This window comes from Chelonia mydas, chromosome 4, assembly GCF_015237465.2.
Source record: "Chelonia mydas isolate rCheMyd1 chromosome 4, rCheMyd1.pri.v2, whole genome shotgun sequence".
In the NCBI taxonomy this organism is placed as follows: Eukaryota; Metazoa; Chordata; order Testudines; family Cheloniidae; genus Chelonia; species Chelonia mydas.
In genome coordinates this window covers 75581990-75598514 of record NC_057852.1, presented here as the reverse complement: position 1 = coordinate 75598514, position 16525 = coordinate 75581990, and the positions used below count along the sequence as shown (strand labels likewise).

At 39.3% G+C, this 16525-nt stretch overlaps 1 protein-coding gene across 7 annotated transcripts in view; it reads right to left on the bottom strand.

Annotated features, from left to right (window-relative positions):
• Positions 1-4206: 4206 nt before the first annotated feature.
• Positions 4207-16525, bottom strand: part of NEIL3 (nei like DNA glycosylase 3) — a 36696-nt gene continuing 24377 nt past the window's right edge. For 6 of the 7 annotated variants that reach the window (XM_037897573.2, XM_037897574.2, XM_043546019.1 and 3 more), the window contains 4 exons: positions 13037-13206; positions 10677-11103; positions 6484-6658; positions 4207-4996 (listed from right to left, as the gene is read on the bottom strand). In XM_037897573.2, coding sequence (XP_037753501.1) covers positions 4814-4996; positions 6484-6658; positions 10677-11103; positions 13037-13206 — 955 coding nt within the window. In that variant the 3' untranslated portion in view covers positions 4207-4813. Of the gene's footprint in view, positions 4997-6483; positions 6659-8114; positions 10460-10676; positions 11104-13036; positions 13207-16525 lie in introns of those variants that run through there. The other variant, XM_043546018.1, reaches the window with a different exon arrangement.

Here is a 16525-nt window from a genome sequence, read left to right as displayed (position 1 = left end):
AAGTCCCTTCCAACCCTGATATTCTATGGGAGCCCCAAAGAAAGACAGTTGGGGTGCAGGGTAACCCCCCCACAACCCAACTACCAGTAACTACAAGAAAGAACTATCAACAAAACCAGAACGACTACTATCTAACTAAAGGTAGGGAAACGTGGAGAATTTGCTGAGCAAGACACCACAGTTCCAATGACCGTCATGGACGGTAAGAAGGAACTGGGTGACCCTGGGTCAGCAGCGTCGTATATTGAGCGCCATGGAGGCGCCACTCCAGGGGGCTCCACTGCTGGCCCGACAGATGCTGCTAGGGAAAAACTTTCTGACGGCCATGCACATGGCATGCACACACCTAATTGGAATCGATATGAGCAATCACTCGAAGAAGAGCAGTCCACTTTCTTCCGGGAAAGGACCACAACCTCTGATTTGGAGGTGCTGATTCTCATCTCAGCCGCTTCACACTCAGCAGTGAAATGTTTGAGTGCGCATCGGAGATCACAGTCTGAAAAAGCAAGGACATCATCATCTGCAAACAGCAGAGATGCCACCTCCAAGTTCCCACACTGAATGTATTCCACAGCTCATGTGCACCTTGATATCCTGTCCATGAAAATCATGAACAGGAGTGGGGACAAGACATGAACTTGGCGCACCTGGAATGAACACCAAGAATATGAACGCAACTCTCATTCAGAGACTAGAGGGACCGCTTAGTATGCAAAAGCAGCACCAGTACCTCAAACTCCTGCAGCATTTCCCACAAGACATCTCTGGGAATGCGGTCATATGCCTTCTCCAGGTCTACAAAACAAAGGTAGACTGGATTAGCAAACTCCAATGATCCCTCAAGTATCTGCGAGAGAGCAAAGAACTGGTCCTTTGTTCCACAGCTGTGACAGAATCCACATTGTTCCTCCTGAATCTGAGGTTCAACTAATGGGCATAACCTCCTCTCCAGCAACCTGGAATAGATTTTGCTGGGGAGGCTGTGTGTGATCCCCCTATAGTTGGGGCACAGTCTCCTTTCTTAAAGATTGGGACCACCACCCCAGTTTGCCAGTCCAGAGATACTGCACCTGCCTTCCACGCACCAATGAAAGTGTGTTAACCATGACACCCCAACATTGTCCAGGGTTTTCAACATCACCGGGCGAATCTTGTCCACCCCTGCTGCTTTACCATTATGAAGACACTTTACCGCTGTATCAACCTCCGCATCAGAAATAGATCTGATCTCACTGGAGGTTTCCAGTGCTGCCTCCTAGAAGGGGAGCATGTCCATCGGGTTGAGTTCCTCAAAGTGCTCCTTCTACCTCTTGACAATCTCCTCAGTCAAGATCAGCATTTCACCTCCCTTACTGAGTACAACCTGTCAAACATCCCGCCGACCCCTCCTAAAGTGACAAATGGCTTGCTAGAACACCTTTGAGGCCATCCGGTAGTCATTCTCCAGGATCTCTCCAAATGCCTCCCAAGCCTGGGCTTTCACTTCAACAACTGCCACAGCCTCAGCCCTCTTAGTCAGCCGGTACCTCTCAACCGTATCAGGAGTCCAGTTCACAAGCATTGCTCGGAAGGCCTCCTTTGACTTGAGAGCTTTCCTCACCAATAGAGTCAACCAGCAGGTTCTAGGGTTGCCACCATGACAGGCACCAACTGCCTTCAGGTCACACCTTTTCATGGCTGCCTCAACAACTGAGGCCCTGAACATGGTCCACTCGGACGCTATGTGCAAGACCTCCCCCGAATGCAGAAGTTCTTCCGGAAGTGGGAACTGAAGTCTTTCCGCACAAGGTCTTCCACCAGACATTCCCAGGTGACCCATACTGATCGTTTGGGCCTCCTGTGTCTAACCAGCCGGTGTCCCATGAGTTGAATCCAACTCACCACCAAGTGGAGATCAGTTGCCAGCTCTGCCTCTCTTCACTCGAGTGCCCAGAACATATGGCCTTAGGTCTGACAAGATCATCGATCTTTGGCCCAAGGTGCGCTGGTACCAAGTACATTTATGAGCAACTTTGTGTTCTAACATGGTATTCGTTATGGACAATCCATGACTAGCACAGAAATTCAATACCAACTCACCTCTCGGGTCCAAGCCAGGGAGGCCATACCACCCAATCACTCCCCTCCAGGTATCTCCATTGTTCCCCTATGTACATAAGTGCTGAAGTCCCTCAGTAGAAACACAGAGTTGGTCGTTGTGAAGTCTCAGAGTTAAAACAAAACTTGATTTTCTGCAGCTGTTCACAAGCTACTCATCTGCAGTCACTTCTGATTACTTAGTAGGCCATCCTAGGGCATCCCTTTGATGCTACATTTGAGTCTATGCATGAGGCTTTCATGAGCTAATATGTTTAATTGTTATACTCACTGCTGCCTACTAACAGGAAAGTCCTGGAAATACACTTTCAGCAGAGCTTGCTTTTTTATGATAATAAAAAAAATTAACTGCAAGCTTTGATACAAAATGTACCATTTACCATTTTAAAAGAATGCAGTTTTTTAATGCAGTAACTTATTTCTAATACATTTAAATTATTCAGGCTTTGTGAAAATTCATTATTAAAGAGATGAGCCAATAACCATGAAAACTATTTAGTTTAACATATTTCTTGCTCTGATTTCTAAATTGCTTTCTGCAATTTATAGCGAGAGACTTTTTCCAAATGTTGTCCAAATAGCAGTAACAGTGAATGTGTATTAAATGCCTAATCCAAAACCTACTGAAATCATTAGGAGTCCATTCATTGACTTCACTGGGTGTTGGATCATATCCTAAAAATCAGACGTTTTAAAGAGTAGAAGCCCCTTTTCTGATCTGCTGATGTTATGCTTGGTGCATATCATGCCCTGAGGTTACGCAGGACTGACCACTTGTTTCAATGGGGAATTCTGATTAAAAAGTAATTTAATATTTGATTGTCTTATATAGCTCACTGCTCTTTGATCAGATTGTTAGCCTTTCAAGTCTGATATATTTTTCTCTATGGATTCCCAAATTGCTGGAATAGGGCACAAAAAAACCTCTGCAATAAAGGTACAAACAGCTATAATCCTGTAACCTAAAAACGGTGAGATGCATTTGTTTCAGTTTGTATAGCTTAGCATTTAACAACTTGTTTGGCTTTAACAACTGGCTAAAAAGAATTCAAGAGTGTCCAAATTTTGCCCTTTTGTCAAAATTCATTTCATCATTTTTTTGAAATGTGAAAATTTGAAAAGTTTCATCCAGCTCTAGTTTCTAGGCCAACCCTGTTAGCAAGATGGACAGTGCCAAAAAGTAGTGTTTTGGGTTTTTTAAAGGAATTTAATATAAGCTAGTTTAAGCAACTATTTAAAAAAAAATCTGAAAAATGTTTATTTTGAATTTAGTCATTTCCTTGAAGTGTTTACAACTCAAACATTGCAGAATTATGACTGTGCAGGAGAACCAAGAAAGTGACAAATGACTTGTTTTCATTTTGCACTTCAGTCAGGTTGCACAAAGTAAAATTGACAACAAAGCTTGAAAAACATGTAAAGGCTTTAGGTTTTACCCCTTACAAGACTTCAGATTGTAAGGGAGACTCTGTAAAATGAAGAGATTATCCCTTTAGTAGTCTGTCATCTAAATAACCCTTGTACTCGTGTTCTTATTTTCTATGTAATTTCAATATTTTCATTGTGTTATAAAGATGCATTAGTGCTTCATGGGACAAAGGTCACAAGGTTTTATAATTGAGCCTTTAGTTAGCTTTTAGTTTGCTTACTATTTTCAGCAGATCATATTTTAGTAAGGAAATGTAAGGTTTTTTGATTACCACTCCTCCCCCCTTCATTTCTTCTTTTTTCCATGATCCTGGACAGCAGCCACAAAGCCATATATGCAAACATAAATTTCCAGAAGCTGTTAAGAATAAATAGCACTGTTGCTTAACAGATTTACACTGATTGTGAATCACAACAGAATTATGGTCCTTAGTATTATTATACAATAGCACACTAGTAACATCCTTTCGGGGATCTATTAAGTGGCACTCGAGTCATTAAAACAGATTAAAATATGTATTAGAGAGATTTGTAAAATTATAAAACAAATGTTAGTGTCTTCTACTACTAGTCTAGCCAACAATAGTGAACTCATTAAGTATGATTAGATTTGAGTGTACAAATACATTGATCCTCATAACAAACCATTAAACATGGATCTGTATAAATAAAATTAAATAGTGATTTTTTTTCTTAAATTTTATTGAATACAAAATGTTCACCTTCCATTATATGAGAAGTTATATTAAAACCAAATTATTTAAAATATATTGAGAGGAGTTACATTTTTCAGAAATCACATATAACAATAAATATTTGAACATCTGAAATGCTGAGAAATTAACACCACGCCTACATAAGGAACAGACAGACTCCAATCAAAACCAGAAATATTGCACTGACAGAATATTACAATACATCATGAACTGCGACAGCTACACCTTAATGACAGATACATTATTCCCCTTCAGACTAGGTCTTCTCCCAGGAAACTAGCATGCTAATGATATGTTACCATTGTTTAATTTTCAGAATGCCAGGTATGTTAGTTGCTAATTCTGAAAGATGCTACAGTTAGATAAAACAGCTACAGCTACAAGGAATGAACAGAAAATAAAATTTTCTCTAACCCCACCTCACAGTTTTCCTTTGCAAATAGAATCTAGGCACATTTTTTTATTGTGAAATGTCACCTGAGAATGAATCTCCTAAAATAATATCCTTTGGAGCAGAGAACTATAGTACACACAGTATGAATAGACCAATGTCACTATAGATGAAAATCTCAACATCCTGGAACAATCTTCATTCCTGGTCCATTTTCTGCCCACTTAAAGAAATCACACTGTTTATCCTTCCCAAAAGGACACACAAAAAAATTCTTTCCATTATTAGCCCCAATCTTCAACACTGTCCTCATAATGCAGCGTTTCGCATGATGGCAGAATGGAAACTGTAAGTCTGCCCACTGTAAAGAGAAATTATTACTTTACCATGGTTGTTACTGTGTCTAATGGTCAAATTCCTTTTTATGGACCAATGACAAAAATTCAGACGTACAGGATAAGCCCTCCCACTTGATTCAGCTATGCAAGTGGCAATCAAAAAAAAAAGCTCCCCTTAAAACCGCTTATTTAATTTCTTAAGAGTCCGGTAGTTTGACTTCCATAGCTATAATTGAATTTACAGTAAATAAATTATATCTACATAAAACTTCAACTTGGTATTAAAATGCACCTTTCTTCTGAATGATGAGTGTTTCAAATGAATTATTGTGTTATAAGTTCTTCTCAGTGGTCTGATAGTCACATGCATAGACCCATAGGTCTAAGTTGCAATTTCCTCATTTTACTAAGAATGACAAACGGAAGCAAGTGCTGTTACTAAATAGACTCATGGGACATTTGAGAGGGATCTTTCTTGATCACATGGTCCTAAAGCCACTGACTTGAATGCACCACTCCCCCCCGACCCCATGTACAAACTGCAGTAGAACAATGTGTCTAAATTCACCGCACTCTGGAGGTGGTACACACATTTGCTTTACCCAAGTGATAGCCTCAAGTAACCAAGCATGTGAACTGGGAGTTATAGGCCTACCCTGCTAAGACACTTTTGAAAATCCCATTAGGTAACTACCTGCACCTCACCTAAATGCTTTTGAAATTCTGGCCCTTAGTAGCCTAAGTCACACTGAAAGTTAGTGGGACTTGGGTACTTTTGAAATTGTATCAAAGATAAAATTTCATTTTCCTATAGTGCTCAGATATAGAAGATTGCAAATATGCATACAGGCATACTCTGATTCTTCAAAGCTACTACAATGGAATTTTTTTTTAATATTTCAATTACTACTGAACTGTGTACAGGCAAGGTTTACACTCTGAGCTAGGGGTGTGATTCCCCTGCTCGCATTGAGCCATCACAAGTATAAATAGCAGTGTAGCTGTGATGGTATGGGTGCTGGCTGCGGAGGTATGGCTTAACCAGACCAAGCACATACCCTCTGCTGCCACCGTGGCTACACTGCTATTTATACTTGCACTAACTTGATGAGAGCCAGCATGAGTATATGTATGCAAGCAGGAGAAGTCACACACCTAGCAGATAGCATAGATGTAGCCAAAGTGGGATCTCCCTCAGACATTACTTTTGAATAACAGTAATTTTAAAACCTACAACAATCCAACCTTCCTCAGGTACAAAACAAAACAATTGTTAGCCAGAATCTCATCCATTTTCCATGGTACTTTTTTCTATTTAATAAATAGGAAATTATATTAACTTGTGTACATTAGATATTAAGCTGATAATTAATATTTTCTAAAATGTTTAAAAATATTTGAGGAAAAAAAGGATTTAGTTAAAGCAAAAAAGGGGGTTTTGACTGATGAATAATAGTTTTATTTGTTTCATTGGAAAGCTTATAACTAAGGCCCGAGGTCTTGTACTTACTTCAAAATAGTCACACTGAGTCCCTCTGGGTAGAGGACAAGTATAAAATTGTCTGCCCTTGTTTTCTCCCTCCTTTCTCACAACTCTGAGACTGCAGGGGCGGTTGTGTTTACTGCAGCGAGGACTGCCCGCATTTAATGTACAAATACCATCTGTCATGTTAACTCGATGTTCACTGTAATGACAGATTAAAATATTAAATAATTTAAAGGGATTAGCACCACCAAACCCCCCCTCCCCTCCCCCCACACACACACTCTGGCTTGTAAAACAGGATTGTCAATAATGTATCTTTGCACAGAGTGACAGCTGGATAGAATTTTTCTAATCCACCCCTTTGGTTCTTTATATATAAAATGGATGGATTTCACTGACATTGAATGCTAAATTTAAACTTCTAAAAAAATGAAGTAAATTCCAATCTAAATCTAGAAGCTGTCTTACCTCAGGGCTTTTACATATATACCAGTTTTCCACTATGGATGGCATTTTATCTAGTTTAAGACATCCTGAATTTCAACAGCAAGAATGTTTACATTTACAATCTTCTCTCAGTCTCTCATGCAATGGAAAACCATCACAAATAGCTTAGACAAGGCCATAAGGGTCTTTACCTACTTGTCCACTTTAGAGACAGTTTTCCATGCTCTTTGATAAAAACTACTGTAATGATCCCAATCATATTCCAATAAGGAACTGTCTAGCTGACTGAGCGGAAACTTCTCTTGTAAAGCTGGTAGGGAAGCTTTGTTCTCCCTTGCTGTTATTATTAAGAATAGTTGGAGATTATATCTGAATTCAACACACAAGGGCATATTTCTTAGTTACCTACAGTTTAAATAAGGTGAGTTTTCTTTAAAAGTATTTTAGAGAAAAAAAAAATCTGTTTTAACAGATAAAGGTTACACGTCATGTTTACGGAGTGGAACAGCCTTCCACTAGTGATGTAAACTGGGGTGAAAATGTAAGAGATTCATTCATATCTATCTTAAAGAGCAAAAATCTGATCAGGAAATTTCAGGCATATTATGCGCAACACAAGTTATCCAAATAACCTTGTGTTCCCATTACCATGTCTCCCTTCTCTGCCTTGACCACCTCAGTTGCTTCCAACCTGTTGCATTTTGTCTTATCAGGGTCTGTGTTTGTTCAGAGCTCAACCCACAATGTTTATTTTTAAATGGGTACATGTGGAGAACATCTACAAACATTCATTTTCCAACAGAGGTTCATGTTGGAACCTCTGGTTTGGAAGACTGGTGAAAATCACTGATGAACCTAATGGTCTCTTTGGATACAATCACATTAGTACAGAAGAACCTCTGACCTAATCCTATTTAAAATATGATTGTTGGCCAATTGCTTTGCAATATTAAGGTAATGGGAATATACATATTTAAGCAAAAGGCAGAAATTACCTTTGGTGTTTGGTCTATAACTCAGTGTCATTTGGTCATTTTTTTAATGAGGTCCCATGAAAAATGTCTTCCCCCTCCCTTTAGGGGGTGATGAGCCCCATGTACTAAGTGCACATGTACTTGCAAATAGGAGGAGTCTATTTCATTAACTTGTTTTCCCATTTAAAAAAATACTCAAAGATAACCAAGGAAGGAGGAACCACCACCTGGCAAACAAGTTAAAAGGCACTCTATCAACTTGACTTTTCGTAATGAATTTTCTGCCTCCTGATAATGTGTTATAGATCTTTCAGCAAGGTGAAGTGAATGAAGTAAATTGCTAGTGCAGAAGATCATGGGACTGATCCTCAGCTGGGGTAAATCAGCATAGCTCCATTGACTCATCTATGCTGATTTACCACAGCTGAGTTCAGATAATCATCAAGCTGCAATGAAACTGACCAGATGCTAAAAGCTTGATTTTTTTTCAATGGGAATCTGGGTTGCTCAGCACCTCTGAAGTCTGGACATAAGTGCTGTCAAATGCACAAAGTAAACAAATTGGAAGAGAAATACTTTCCCCATTCACTCATTTCCATTTTAGTAATCTTAGATATTTCTCTTAACTAGAGTAGGTCACAAATTTTCAAACAAGTGTGATTTTCAAATTGACTGCATCCCTTGAAGCTGTACTGAAAGATATTTGTTTTATGCTGTCCAGGAAAAATTAAACTGAATGTGTGTGACAGAACAGGCCAATGTTTAACTTGTGCAATTTGAAGCAGGGTTTATGACCTTGTAGAACCATTTTTATTTTTTATTTTTTTGGCAAGTGAATGCAATATAGTATAATTTTGTCCATTCCCAAGGTAGTGGCAGCAGCAATAGCAGCCGAAAAATAAAATTAAAAAAGAGGTTTTCAGAAGTTGTGTTTTTTGTTTTTTCACCTCCGGCAGGGATCCAAAGATGGAATAACTCCATGGGAAGCAGAACTATCACTCCAACCTTCTCTTAAATTTGGTAGTGAATTTTAACAAAGGAGCTCAAGAGGCACCTCCATGCTCATCACTGGATGGATTTCTCTAACCAGTTAGAACTGAGAATCTGGCTTTTAAATGTGCAAAATATAATGAAATAACTGCAGTGGCCTGATAATCTTCGCAATAAAATTAATTCTCGTTTTAAAATAAAAAATTGCCTAAATGATCATTTTAGTTTTTTTTTAATCTAAGTAATACTGGTACCGTTATACTTTTTTAATAATCAAGAATGAATGAATTCCTGCACTCCAAGGCAATTAAGGATATTTTCATTTTAGGCAGAAGTCAGGGTCCAAGGTCCAGTAGATGTTTGCACTGAATAATATAATTACAGAGACCAATTAAGCACAGAGACCAGAGATTACCAGGGAAAAAGAGCACTGGTGGCTAGTTTTGTGACTGGTTCCAGTGTTTCTAGAGTAGCCCATTTTCAGTTGCTGTTCAGGATACATTACTGTGACTAGTCAAAGAAAAATGAAACAAACCAAACCAAAGGAAATTGAAATTTATACAATTCACTTGAGTGGAAGTGCCACTGGAAGTATGTATTGTATTGGATGAATGTGTTCTGATTGTGCCCAGTAGAATGCTCATGCTAATCAGAATGGGGCTGCATTGAAGAGATGTTCCTTAAACTGAAAGTCTAGCAGCGCTATGTAGCGTACCTAACCTGAAAATTAGAAAGAGAATTTTTAAAAAAAAAAAAAAAAAAGTCACAGTGTTTGTAAGCTACATTCATTTTTACCTGTGTGGGTCCTTTTATATAATATCCAAGTGCCAGAAACACCCTTGTGGGATAGGGAGATTTCTTCCCAATTTTACTGGGAAGAATCTCCTCGTTTTACTGGACTATATAGTGATTGCTTTTCTTTCTGGCCCAGTTAATGTTTAATTATTTAATTGTTCTGGAATGGCTCTAACGAGAGAGAGAGAGACTCACTCATAATATCCCATAGTTCAATCCCCAAAAATGTGAAGATATTTCATCCCATCTCTTTTAATTACTATCACTATCATTTCTGGAAATGTCAGTGGAATGGAAGCAATACTTAAATAAATACTGTTCAAAGTTCTCTCATTACAGTGTGATCACATACTGGGCTCTTGGATGTGGAAAGCACTGGTTCATCCAGCAAAGCATCCAATCACATTGTTCCTGCAATGCTCGCCACTAATTCCTGGCTCTTTGGAGACAGGGTTGCAGACAGTGAAACATGTTTGTGTTAGGCTTTGACATCAATGTATCAGAATCCGCCAAATCAGTGGTTTCCAGCCTTTAACGGTAACAGATGGGCACACTTTCATCATCATACCCTAATCTCCTTTTGCTGTCTCCTTTTGCTTTTTTTTAATCTGTTCTTATTTTATTCCTTTTCTGTGATTTTTTCCATTTTGGCTTTGTTCTCTCCCTCCCCAATCCCCCAACTCTCACTCAACTCTCTGACTTGCCTCATTTCCACTGAACACATTGCCCCATCTCCAGTGCTCTCCAGGCCAATGTTTCCCCCCGGGCTTTCCTCCCTTCTGCCTCGGAGCCTTCTGAAGTTACAGCAAGTACTTTTGGTGTTGCTCAATCACACCAGCACAAGAGAAATAAGTGAATTGGCTTAGGTTCTTAAAGTAAAACATCAAAGGCCAAAACCACATTTTCCCCCAAACACAGACTTACATTAATTTCCAGTTTGCAAGTTTATTTTTATACAAGACTGATGTACTTTATATGAAAAGCTTGTTTAAGTTTTGGAAAATAACATACCTATTTGACAAACTCACGTTACTTTTGAAATCTGAGCCTGAATGATCAATCTTCTGTTTCTTCTGTACTGGATTAGAAGAATCAGACTGATGGTGGGAGGGTGATGCTGTATTTACTGCAGTGAGTGAATTTGCTGAATGAAATTCATACTTTTTTCCACTCCTCTGGCAGGTGTTATTCTGGCAATAGTTGTAGTTTCTTGGAGAGTCACAGTAAGAATTCCCATCTGGCGTTTGACTATCACTTCTGTCATTTTTTAACGGAGTGAATTTACTGCTGAGATCTGTCAAAACTAGAGTTGTCATTCCAAATGTGGTTTTCCTATTGACCTTTATTTCTGTGTTTGGCTTTCCAAAGCAGTTACAAGGGTACTTGATTAAGCTGCTATTAGAGGCTGTAGAATCTTTATCATTCTCTACCTTTGAAACTTGGAGAAAAAATTCTTGGTTAGCCATTTGCGTGAAAGTTTGTCTATAGTTTATATATAAACTGCATGTATTAACATCCGCCATACATTTATATAGACTACTTCACAGATTAGATATACACAGGATTAATTTTCCTCCATCACAGAAGTTCAGCCACTTTTGGAGTCGAACATGGTAGCTGTTTAACAGCAGGTAACAGTACTACACAAGTGTAGAATACTGTTCACAACTGGAACTCCAGGGAGAAATTAATTATATAAAATTGAACAAATTAAAAAAAAAGGACCAAGAATCTTAATGTCTATAAAGACAGGTAACTGATAAAGCCCTACATTGGAAAAAAAAACCACGTTACATACTACTTTCTGCAACATGAAGAAAATTTGATTTAAACAGAAAATATGTAATTGAAATTTTGTAGATAAAGATGTTTCACTGAATTAACCAAATCCTCAAGTTCCAGACCTCAGTCTTTGATAATATCGTAAGTGCTACATGATTGGAATGGGGAAGAGGTGGAGGAAAAGAAACAGAATAATCAGGACTTTGTTCTAAAGCCTTAGGCTACAATGCCTTTGTTGTAGAGAGACTGCTGTAAGTTTTAGAAAATCAGCTGGGTGTATAAATTAAAAAAAAAAAAGTTAATTGGCAAATCTGAGTTTGCGGACAGGTTTCAGGTTTCTCACACTGGGATTCTGGAGGAAAAGAACCAGCAAGCTCAGCCTCTGCTGGCAACAGAAATCTGTGCTAGCTGCAGAGATAAACACTTTTCTTCATTCCTGGCCTGGGGAAAGACATCTGTGCCAACTAAACATGACATAGGAGTCAAAGCATTTCACTCCCCACTACAAAAAGACACCCAGAATGAATTAATAGCCTCAGTTAAAAAAAAAAAGTATCGTAGAAACAAACATCAGCACTATGATTAAGTTTTTCAAATCGACTAGGGGATTTAAACACATTGTCAAAACTACCTAGGGGACTTTAACACACAAGTCCCACAATCTATATGATTCTTTACCCTTTACATTTCTTGCACATATACATAGGAAGCTTAAGCATACTGTAGAGTAACAGATGCAAGTGTTTTTGAGGTAAAGAGGCACATGCGACTGTGGTGTAAGCAGTCTTCCTTAAAAATACATTTTGTCTTATGATGTAGCTTCTTAGAATACATGTAGCAACCCAAGGATTTTTGAGTTGGGTTCTTAACGTAGGCTGTTTTTCAGAGTTCCCTTTGTACACAGATCTCCTTTTCCACATGGAAGAACTGGGAAGGGCTCCCGTCCCACATAATATCTCTATGCAGGCCTATGCACTAGAGTTGGACCTGGGAAGCGATGGAGCCCAGGGATATCTGCTCTCCACCTCACCATCCCTGCCTGGTACACAGATTTCCAGACTAATCCAGGCAGGAGGTAATATACTTCAGAGCTCTTTTCCCCACACTGTCTGGGTCCCATCCACAACTGCTACTGAGCAGTTTCAGGGAGATCTAGTCAAAAGCAGCGTGGCTGTAGTAGGAGCCACCCTGCCTACAAGAGGGAGCTAGCAGAGCCAAGAGTCATCCCTACTCTGAACAGAGTGGAGTTAAGCATGCATAGCACTTCATAAAATTAGGCTATTAGTGGGCAAATATTACAGGATTCAAAGGGTCAAATAAGTTGCCCCTCTGTGTTCTTGTGCAAAATCTACACCCATGCAAACAAGGTAATAATCAGATATGCAGTTACTCATGTAAAAATAACCTGCAAGGTTATATTCTGGTTTGAAATTCACTGAAAATCTGGCCTTAAAGTTTGGTTTAAAAATTAAAACTAAGACTGGAGTTTGCAACAAACAGATTCTCAATGTACTGGTAAAATACCACTTTCTACCACATGATAATACTGTAAACAGAATACAAAACCAGCACACAAAAGCCATCATTACCTTCAGGCCTTGAAGTCAAACAAACATCACAGATCTTAGCAGAAGGTTTGTTTATTAGAGTGCAGAGAGTACATGTCCACTCTTCTTCAGGTTTCTGAGCTACATGTTCATTAGAACATGACCCCCTGCCATAAGCCCAGCAAATTAAGCTATTTCTAGTTGGCAGTTTGCTGTGAAACAAAACAAAACAGAGTTAACCTTTTGTGAAGTTTCTTCCACAAATTGATTGCATCCAGCATGTATTGGGAGATGTGGGGCTGGAGAACAAGTGGTACCCAGGGCTCCAACTGCATATCATAGCTTGGATTAGACAGACAACTCCTTTACCCAAAGGACAAATCCGCCTCAATGCTGAATAGGCCAATAAAAAAAAAAATAGGTCAAACTAAAATGGCATCTCAGAGGATCTCAAAGTGCTTTAACAGCCGTTAATTATTATACACTATGTACTATATCATCATGCTATAGCCTCTCGCAACCAGCAGCAATAAGAAAGAGCATGTAGGGAGGCAGTATCCAGTAGTCCAATTCTTGTTCTCCTTCCCCCGCCACAGTATTCATCAACAATTAACCAAATGGGGAAATTAAAGCACAGACTTGAACAAGATCATACAGTGAATCCTTACTAGCGTAGGGAATACAACCTTGATTTCTTTACTCCATTATCCTGGGATAGCCACTAGACCACACTACTTTCAAAACAGCAAACTGAAATGGGAATCTAACACTTACAAATAAGAAGCATAAGCATCTACTTACCTTTCACTGAAAATGAAACAAAAATATTAAATATAAAAATCAGTCTCGTACAATATCAGTTTTATGCATACGGCTGAAATAGGTTTAGTATTTAGGAACCTGTTCAGAATCAGAGCATTAAACAATCAAATCTCCTATTTTTTTGTCATAGCTGTAAATCCAGATACCACATTCCTGACTCCTGATTGATGTGCCAAGTTGTACATAGATCTTAATTCATCTCCAGAAATCTGACATGCAACTGTTTTCATGATACATTACTCTACTCTCTTTTGTTGGTACACTTCAGTACTATAGTGGTGGATGTGAAACAGTAACAGGATTTCAAGGATTGGTATCTGTGATGGGATCCCTGGGGTGCAGCCCAGGACTGTGGGACTGCTGTGTCCTCTTAAGTGTCCAACCTGGGCTGTCTCTCACAATGCTTTGCTAGTGACAAGCAGCAAGCCCCTCTGAGCTCTGCTACCATGTTCAGCATGCCTAGGATTGTATTTTATAAATTTATCAATTTTGTGAGAGGTAAGAATTATTTACTTTTAAAAAGTTTCACCCTCTCTTTCTTCCCCTGATATTACCTTGTGGATTCTGGGAAGCCACTTCAGCAGCAGATAATAATACAATAGGTACTAATTTTTTTAAAAGGTTTTATTAATGCTGGTAAAAAAAAATCCATCAAACTGACAAAAAATTGGGTTTTTGACTAAAAGTTTTTTGCAAAAGTGTCTTTCCACCAAAAACATAGGTTCATCAGAAAACAAATATTTCATCTAAAATTAGAAATTTTTTAATTTGGAAATGCTACTGAGATGCCTCTTGAAAGTTTTAGTTAGCTGCTTCATGCCCCTTTCCACTGCATTAGTCCAGTTCCCTGGCCAGACTATATTTTCCATGATGCACCATGGCCAGGGACTTCCCTGGTACATCACCTCTCCTCTCCAAGAGGAGAGACCATATTGCATCCTGGGACATGTAGTCAGACCAAGGAGCCTGGTTCATAGAGGAAAATGAAAGCATGAGGCACCCTAACTACAACTCCTGTAAGTTACCATGGCAGCATTTCCAAATCAAACTATTTTTGGTTTTGGATGAAGAATTTTGGTTTTTGAATTTTCACCAAAAATTGAAATTGTCTGTAGGGAAAAAAGAGAACAGCTCTAGTGACAATCTGAGGAATGTGTCTGTACAAAATCTGAATTCTGGTTGATATTATGAAGTTGTCACAATGAAAACTGCTGTGTCATGGAATGCATCTAGATTTATGTACCCACCATTGCTGATAAGCCTTTAAAACTGTCCCTCCCAGCCCAGGGACTATAGCCAATTGATAAGGATGATCAGCACCTCTCCTTCTGGGGAGACCAGAAAAGTAACTGCATCCTAGGGAAATCAGTTCTCTATAACTTCCCTCAACTGGGGACTAGGGATTTGGAGATTGAAAAGTTACCAGCTGCAGAACAAAGACACCAAGGTGGTGTTAAGAAAAGGAGTACTTGTGGCACCTTAGAGACTACAAATTTATTTGAGCATAAGCTTTCGTGAGCTAGAGCTCACTTTAAAAAGGACTCATAGGAGGATGACAGAGACCCCTCCAGGAAGTGTGGCCAGGTGAGAGGGAGTGGATGAATCAGAGAGGGCAAGCTAGGAAGAGAAGTCTCAAAGAGCTAGATCCAAAAAGGGGATTTAGACTTGACATTGCAATATTTAACATTTAGGCACTCTACTGACTAGTGGAATCCACGGCCTCGAGGCAGACATGCTCCCTGTACAATGCATTGAGAGAGTCATGCGCCTAAGAATGGCATCCAAAAAAACCAGCCAGATGAGTGTGGAGCTGCCTAACCTAGCCAACAGGAAATGCCAAGGAGAGGGGCGGGTATTAAGTCCCACCCCTCAAAAGAGTCTTATGCACTTATGTCTGGGCTGGAGGGAAGTCCCTATCTCTTCATGGGATTTACAGCCATGAACCTGCTACTGGAGTTACCTAATTGCTTTCTCACAAAAAACAATTCTGGTAGTGGTGATGGCTTATTATTTTTGCACAGACCTGTGTATTTCTTGTACAATTAGGTAAAGAGCAATGTTACATGTTACACTATTCATGTGTCCCTTGAAGAGGTAAACTGTGGGCCCAGAACACCCACGTGGTGTTGGAGCTCTGGAAGAAGATGTGTTTAAGCTACAGGAGGAAGCCTGAAGTGTCAGCACCCTTCCAGGAGTGGGCAGCTCGCTGTATGATTGTGGCTCTCATAAGTGGGAACTAGACATAGGATCTGCACCCCAAGAGTATGTCTAAGGACCCCAAGACAAGAGCAGTGCCTGGACTCTCTTCAGACTCTTGAGGCTTAAAACACCCAGGGATTCAGCGGTTGGATTTCCTAACAGCAGTCTGGTGAGTGGCCAAGACAGGTGTTTGACTGGATCTGTGACAGCTCTAGGTGTGAAGACTGCTTAGTAATCTAAAATATTTTTATTCTTAGTTCACTGGAGTTTTGTCATTTCATTATCTTAAAGACTGAAGACTTGTTTGGATTTGATAAGGTAAAGAACATTTAATAGAATTCCTTTAAGTCTTTAGGATACTTTAATCAGACTGTCACCTACAACAAGTCACAATGCTCCCTTCTGGCCTTAAAAATCAGAGCATCTTGGAGCAGTAAATCAGCCTTTTCATAAAATCCTTGACACTTGAAATAAGTGTGTTTTCATTCTGGGAAAGGTATTGTCTAGTAG